Source organism: Rhizophagus irregularis, chromosome 7 (genome assembly GCF_026210795.1).
Source record: "Rhizophagus irregularis chromosome 7, complete sequence".
NCBI classification, from domain to species: Eukaryota; Fungi; Glomeromycota; class Glomeromycetes; order Glomerales; family Glomeraceae; genus Rhizophagus; species Rhizophagus irregularis.
The window spans coordinates 4150933-4159250 of NC_089435.1; the positions used below are offsets into that span (position 1 = coordinate 4150933).

Here is an 8318-nt window from a genome sequence, read left to right on the forward strand (position 1 = left end):
TTATATCTTTCATAAAGTTTTTTCCTTTGTATACAAACTGTTTTATATAACTAATACCTCTATATATACTTTAAATAAATCTCTTTCTGCTTGCCATATGTATTTTCATTAAATATAACTTTTACTAATGGAACCTTAGATGGAAATTAAATAATCTATTTCTTATATTTTTAATAAACTTTTCTATTATTTGATAGTATAATAGTACATAATTGTGAACATAAGTTATATGGTAATCTAAAACTAAAATATCATGAATCATATCTAACTGAGAATTTAATATAAATTGTTATTTTGTTATTTCTGAATGATATTGAAATAAGGATGATACCGATCTTAGAAGATTGCGGTTATACCAGTCCTACATTCCAAAAAATGGACTGGTTTATCTTGCGTAGGACTGTGATCTTTCAGTTTTGGGCTAATTCTTGCCAGATACAGAATAAACAGTTATTAGTTAATTATGAAAAAAAACATAAATTGTAAATAAACAATTAAATAAATTAAACATTTACTTTTGTTGTTATATCAAACTCTTGAAGGACTTCTAAAAATCTTTGTAATAAATTAACTCCAGTATGGGATCCTGATAAAATACAAAAATCCAATGTAGTATATTTTAATTTCTATTTGTTATTTATCCAGTGAACACTTATCCCAAGAAATGGAATTTAGTTCTTGCTAGTCCAAACGTCTACTGTAAAAGATAAGTGACTGGGTGCTTCCTATTATTCAGTTTTGATTTGGATTGATTTAATACCTATATAATATAAAATCATTATATATAAACATTAGTTATTAACCTGCAGTTGTTGTCTAAATACATTTTTTGCAGTTTTAAAGCTTTCATCTAAATCTCGTCGTACAGTATCAGCAGAGAAAATGTGCATGCCTAGTTGAATAAATGTCATCATGTCTTGAAATTCCCTATTTTCAGTCACATTAAATGGTTGATTATTATTAACTACCCAATGAATCAATCTTTTTCTATATTCTTTTTGGCTAAGTTAAAAAAAAATGATATAATTATATTGATATATTAATAATAAGAATCTTTAATATGGTATTAAATAAATATTAAACTTACATTTTCTTTTTGATTAGAAATTATAAACTTATCTATTTCACCGATTTTTTCTTCTTGTTTTTGAGTTTCAGCAACAATTTTTGGATGGTGATTATTCATATGACGCCATAATGTAGAAGTTGATTTGTCTGAAAAACTCTTACTAGGACAATAGGTGCAATAATATCTTGAAGACTTATAAGTAAAAAATTGATAAACAAGGGATTTTTTGCTGCTTGAAGAAGAATTAGTATCCTCTTCAAGTTCAACAATAGGAGTGGGAACGGGAATAGATGAAGAAGAGTTAGTCATTATTCAGATATATAAATCTTTTTATCTTCAGAGAAAGCCGTCAAAAAAGAACAAAGAACAAAATGTAAAAGAATGACTTAAGTTGGATTATTTGGCATGAATGATAACTGAAATTATCAACTCGAATTTTTTTTTTCATACAGATGATAACTACTTTTAAATAATTAAGACTTGATAAATTAATAAAATTGGTTTAGCTAAAATTGGTTTAGCTACCAAAATTAGTTTAGTACAATTACTTTTCACACCGATCAGTTGATAATCTATTTACAAAAAGTTAAATATTAAAAAAGCCATTTTTATAAAATCTTTAGTCAAGCAAAATAAAAGAATTTTTTTTTCTTTGGTTAATTTCGACCTCTAAAATAGTTGAAATAATCAAAATTAATTTCAACTTTAGGTCACAGACAGTCAAAATTAATATTACAGTCTAACCTTGATATACCGATATTCGATATACCAATATACTATTAAAAACTTGATATACTGATAAAATTTTATTTTCCCACTATATATGAGAACATATAAATATCGGTATAACTTTGATATAACAATATTTTCTAAAAATTTCATATATGTCCCGACATATCATTATATAAAGGTTTGACTGTACATGTGACTTATCAATTCAATTTACCGATCGATAATCAATTTTTATTAAAAAAAATGGGTTATAAAAACCGTTATTCATTTTATTTAAAAAACTTTTTTTTTTGTCCAAACAGTCTTATTATACCATTGAATTTTTTATTTTATTTTTTTTTTAGGTACAGCTTTTGGACTTGAAATTCGTAAAATGGTAAGTTATAGAGAAAAGTGTTGTATTAATAATTCTTTTAATATAAGAACATTAACTTCTTTTCTTTTCTTTTTTGTAGGAACGAATCTTTCAGCACATGGCTTTTTGAGGTAATGTGAGGAAAGGGTGGAGTTTTCAATACAAGAACTACAAGAACATTAACTAGCGTTCTTTTCTTTTCTTTTTTTGTAAGAACGGACTGGCTTCTAATGTTTGAAGGTAATCAAAATAATTTTTTTTTTATAATTATTTAACGAAACGTTACTAACATTTTGATTCTTTTTTTTTTTAGATTTGGAAAGTCCAGATTTGGAATGTGTGCAAGTATATGTTGACGGGAATTGGAGAGTAATTTTTTTAATATATAAAAGAAACGTACTAACGTTTCTACTATTTTCTTTAGGTTGCCAGACTCATTAGACGAACTTGGAGATAACTAGGTTTTGGTTGCTTGTTGGACATTCTGAAGCAGTAATTATGTATGAAAGGTAGGAAGGGTAAAATTTAATGATAAAGTAAAATAGTAGACTTGATAATTGCTCATAATAGAAGTCTGAATAACGGAAAGGGTTAGACAGAAATGAAATTAATTAACAAATAAATGAAGTTAAAAAAAATGTGTGCCGCGTATGTACTGGTAATTATAATTTATTAATTAAATTAGATTTTAAATTAAATTAAATCAATAAATAAATAAAAATTGAATAAATAAATAAATAAAAAATAAATAAAAATATTCTACATGATTATATTAATTATAAATACAATTATACAAATTATACGATAGTAAAACAAAATAGTAGTTCGAGCCAAATTATTCCGAGCCAAAATTTATTAAAGTTCAGTTCAGCTCATTTGTTTCAAGTTAAGAATTATTATAGCTTGGCTTATATCAAGCTGAGCCATAGGAAATTTGTGGCTCAGCTCGGCTTGGCTCAGTACATTTTTTCAAGCCAAGCTCAAGCCAGACCTTAACTTGGCTCAAACCTTAGAACCCCATACGCAAAGCTTTAGATAGTACAAATAGTGTAACTATAAATATTAGTCAATCTAATCAAATTTATTATATGATAGAAGTGAATAATTTATATAATTATATAAAATTTATTAGTAGGTTAAATCACTTAGGTTAAATCACCCCAGGTTAAAATTAATTTTATACATTTAAATAATACATTTATTAAACTTTATTATATTTTCAGTATATAATTTTTCTTACTGGAATACAGTTAAAGCTCGTTATAGTGAACTTTCTGTTTCACTATGTAATTTTTTTCCTTTTATTCACTAAAATGAGATTTATTAAGATATCAAAAGAAATTAATTATAAAGAAAAAAATCAATAGGTCACTATAATGCAATTTTACTTAATGTTCACTATAATGAGATTTACTATAATGAGCTTTAACTGTAGTAATCTTTAGCTATATATAAAAATATCTTGTTTATCCAAAATTTCATAATTAGTTAATTTATAAAGAAATGTTAAACAATAATCTGAGACAATGCTAAAATAATATGAAATTGGTTTTAAAAAAAAAGTATTGAATAATATTTCGTGATCTTTAGATAATTTTGGCCAAATTTGTAATTCTAGCCGAAATTAATATCACGTGATACCGGGAAAAATAGTTTAGCCGGCTAAGCATAGTAGCACGAAAATTTAATGTTACACAAATTTGTAATTCTGGCCGGCGTTATGAATTCTGGCCAGAATTATTGCCGATCAGTTGTAAATCCAATCCGGATAAAATCCGGATTTTTTTGTGTAATCCGGATGACGGTTTTCATCCGGGTCGAAGCTTTAAAGGGTTCATTTGGTGATGTACGAAAACAGAACCTTCTTTTAGTGTCATTTATATTTCTAACAATCAATATTCATTTGTCTGTTTACTATGGTTTTGCTTTAAAAGGGTTATCATTTGGTGATGTACGAAAAAAATCCCTTCTTTTGTATCATTTATATTTCTAAAAATAAATATTCATTTGTCTCTTTGCAAGTTTACTATGGTTTTGCTTTAAAAGGGTTATCATTTGGTTATGTACGAAAAAATCCTTTCTTTTGGTGTCATTATAATTCTAAAAATCAATATTTAAATGATTCGAATCCACCTTTCCTTTATTTCACTTTTCAACCTAACTAACAATCAATTAGTTTGCCTTTTCACTTATTTTACATGTAGGGTTTTTTGCAGTCTGTATAGTTTTCGTCTATTCGTATGTTGTTAATCTTTTACTCCCTTTAGATTACGATGGGTCTTAACATTCTTAAGTTCTTCTCGGTTCTCTCAATTTTTCTCTTCGTTGCTTCAGCATATCATCTGGCTGAACGTGCTGTTGTTACTTGTGATCACTGTGCACCAGTAAGTGGCATTGGTGATTGTAGTTCAAATTCTTTCACAAGTATCAGTCAATGGGATTGCAGCGGATCTACTAATGCGATTTGCACTAGTTTATGTACTGGTTGTACTCTAACGTGCACGTCTGCTACTTCAATTGCCTGGACTTGTAACTGCACATAATTTTTCAATTATATCATATTCTGTATTCCTCTTATTTTTTCAATTACTTTTTTCAATTACTTTGAAATGTAACATATAATCAAAGAAATATTTCAATGTTTATGAAACAACAATAAAAAACACATAGTAAATCTATAATATCATAGTCGAGATACTTGAAATTTTTGCAGTGACCAATTTTTCAGTATTGCTTTTCTCGTGGTCAATTCAGAAACTAACAAATATGAAGAAATCACTACGGAAATTTCAAAGCCCGTTATATAAACATTGCATTATATCGATAATCCATGTAAGATGTGCCCTATATGTCCATCAGCCGGCGAGGAATTCGAAAGCGAAACTCTAAGGAATCCGAAAATAAGAAGGCAATCCTCCATATTGAAAAAGGAGTAGTTTCGAATCAATTCCATAAATTATAATGAGATTGATAATGCGGAAAAAAATGGGATCAAGTCCTTCACTGTATCAAGTTTTTCGGATCTAACGAGAAGTAAGGTCGCGTACATCATAAAAAATTTCGAGGATTAGTGGCCGATTTTCCCAGCGTAACCTGAAAAAAATGTCACGAAAAATCACGTGAGATTTTCATCACCGGCGGCACGCCCTTCCTTGTTTCCATTTTTCATAAGTATCTGGTAACAAAATCCTACTCGTCACGCACTATCCGTTACATGTGCGCCACACTTAATTTCAGTCAAGTTGCGTAATGCCGGCCATTTCGTTTATGCTTGGGGTAGCCTTAGCCTTACCGCGCCACATTCACGTGATACGGTTTCGGCGCCGGAACACCCTCAACACTTGTTTTTTTGACTTTTATTAGCTTTCGAATGTAGTTTCGCATATGTGGCATTGTAAAGCATGATGCAGTTGTAACAATTAAATGAATAAAGCTTTCCCATATCGGGCTTTTCTCCTTTTTTAATCTCGGAATGATCGGAATGATGTATGATTTGCGTGATAGTCTAAATTTTTTACAGGTTCGATCATCTCATGATTTGAGTTGCGGGAAGGTTGCGGGGAACTGACTGGGAGGCGTGAGTGAGAGCTAGGGTGATACCCGTGATATGATACACGTTATGCTACAAACTGCATGTAAATAAATTAGCTTAGCCGAGAGATGACCCCGATATGCTTGTAATCGAATAAAAATGAATATGATATTTTATTATAATATACTTGTTATAAACTGTTATAAATCGCTAAAATTCACTAAAAACGCTATAAATCAGTATATATCACTATAAATTTACTAATAAGTATTCCCGGAGAAGCTATTAGTATTATTATAGATGAAGTTTATAATAAAACTGTACCCAAACCTATCAATCTCCATCCTGGATATGATATTATGATATGAGGCATATTAGCGTATATATGAGAAATTATAGTTATGGTACTGATCTTCTCTATTCAGGTATGGTCGCATAAATGTATCAATCTTCTGAGGAGGATCAGATGATGTGATCTTGTAAAATATTATTAGATCCCCAAAGTAGATGACATCAATTGTCCCAGACAATTTTCCATTGTAATAAACTCACACAAAAGACGCTCTTCGCTTTTTATCTGTATATCGGTAAAGGTTTCAATGGAGACAAAAGCAGTTTGATGTATTCTATATACGCCAAATCACAAGAAATTTCATATTTACTAGCAAATTCGGAAGGGGTCAGAACCTTGGGATCTCTCAGAATGGTCATATGCTGATTATGATGATTGCACATATTGCCAAGATTTTCATGAGTACTCGAATTATTAGGTATTTTTACTGACATACCGCATCTAGATCAGATTAATGCGAGAGAAACACTGTATTATTAGTTATTGTATAAGAGTATATAATCGTCCCAAAATTTGACATTTGAAGACGAAGCTTTGCGCATTTTTTTTACCTGAATATCAGCAACCCTTTTTATGTAGAAAATTTGCTTATCCACACTAAATCAATTTGTGCATGAAACTTGAAAATGGGACTTGGAATCAAAAGGTATGCACCGTGTTTTTTGAAGTCACACAGATTGTCAGAAGATCATTTTGCATTTAAATAATCATATTTTTTCTGGATAATTTTCTTTATAAAATTCGCACAAAGGCTTTTCACATGTAGTTTGATTTACGCCAAGTCTATTTCCCAAAAGAGCGCTTAATGGTTATGCAGTGTCATACAGATAATCACAATAGACACAATAGACACAATAGACAAGCCATTCAGAATTCTTACTTTATATAAATTTACGCCATTAGAATTTTTTTTTTGTCATTAACAGAATATAAATTATTGTTTAAATATTTTTATTATTAGTATCTTGCCTTGAATACGAAAATGTCAGGTATTATTAGGCTTTCCTGTCTTGTTTTTGGTGACCCCATTGAAAATGCCTTTACAGTCAAGGTTGATAAGGATGAGACCATTAGCGAACTTAAAGAAATTATCAAAACGAAGAAGCAAAACACATTCAATGATGTTGATGCAAATGAGCTTAGCCTCTGGAAAATTAATGCGTCTCTTGACGAGCTGAACCAATTCATTTGCAAAAATGACACCGACATCAAAACAATTGGAGAAAAGTTGTTCCCATTGAACAAGGTTGGCAAGGAATTCCCCGAACCTGCTGGTGAACGCGTTCATGTAATTGTTCAGCATAATAAGGTAAATGTTAAACCACAATGCGGAATCTATTTTTCACGTCTATTAAGATAACTGAGATATCAATTATTTAATAGGCATCAATCTCAATTGCCGAGAAGATTAAAGAACTCGAAACAAAATTGAATTCAATAAATACCAGGTTAGATGAATTTAGAGAATATTCCGTTGTGATTAATTAAAATTTGCTATTCCTTATTCTATAAATTACAATTTTAGTTGTTCAAATTGTTCTTGTTCAAATAGTTCATCCACCTTGGTTGTTAATAATCTTCGAGCTGATACGATCAGTTGCAAATATATCAGGTTTTTTGATGATTATTGTGAACGCTGGCAAATAGCATACGAGAGTAGGACTGCATTGGTCTTTCGTGATCATTGTGGCGAGGGTGATAAAAGATACGCTATGCCGAACAATATATTCAAAGATCTCTAATGAAAAAAAAAATCATTTTATTATATATAATAAAGTTGACATCAATTTTTTACTATTATGGAACAGTGTATAAATTATTAGTATAGCATTGGTCTTAAAAAACACTGATAAAGTGATGGTAGAACATCATCATTAATGTGGTGCATATTGGTATACTCCTCATAAGTACCATTATAACCCGTAAAACCACCGATTGACATAATAAATACAGTTAGTTATATTGTGCTTCGATTTAATGATTTATAGATTTATAGCAATTTATAGAAATTTATAGAAATTTTAGTGATTTATGGCGAGAAAATATCATGATCTAAATTTATACGGAATCAAGTAAATATAAAACTTTAATTACACTTATGTGATTCGTTTTTATTTAGGGGAATGAAGTGATATAGGGAATACTGTATTGCAGATAAGAGAATTTATATGTAGTTATATGCTCACATGCATTGTATGCTAGTTTCTCCACTGCTTTGGAGTTCTGAATCACATATCTCATTAAGGAGGAACTGTATGAAAAAATTTTCCAACCCTGC

The 8318-nt window shown here is 29.6% G+C and overlaps 2 protein-coding genes across 2 annotated transcripts; both read left to right on the plus strand.

Annotated features, from left to right (window-relative positions):
* The first annotated feature begins 4069 nt into the window (after nt 1–4069).
* On the plus strand, nt 4070–4835 carry OCT59_027650 (uncharacterized protein). The gene has a single exon (XM_025319609.2). It carries the CDS (start codon nt 4430–4432, stop codon nt 4697–4699), a length of 270 nt encoding a protein of 89 aa, XP_025173420.1. The 5' UTR covers nt 4070–4429; the 3' UTR covers nt 4700–4835.
* A 2187-nt stretch (nt 4836–7022) lies between these two features.
* OCT59_027651 (uncharacterized protein) lies at nt 7023–7782 on the plus strand (the record flags this gene model as incomplete). Its single annotated transcript, XM_025330568.2, has 3 exons — nt 7023–7349; nt 7424–7488; nt 7566–7782. 3 exons carry the CDS (start codon nt 7023–7025, stop codon nt 7780–7782), a joined length of 609 nt encoding a protein of 202 aa, XP_025173419.1.
* Nucleotides 7783–8318: the final 536 nt, after the last annotated feature.

Bases quoted from the DNA above. Each gene is read 5' to 3' on its own strand.
- OCT59_027650 (XM_025319609.2), top strand. From the start codon at position 4,430: ATGGGTCTTAACATTCTTAAGTTCTTCTCGGTTCTCTCAATTTTTCTC.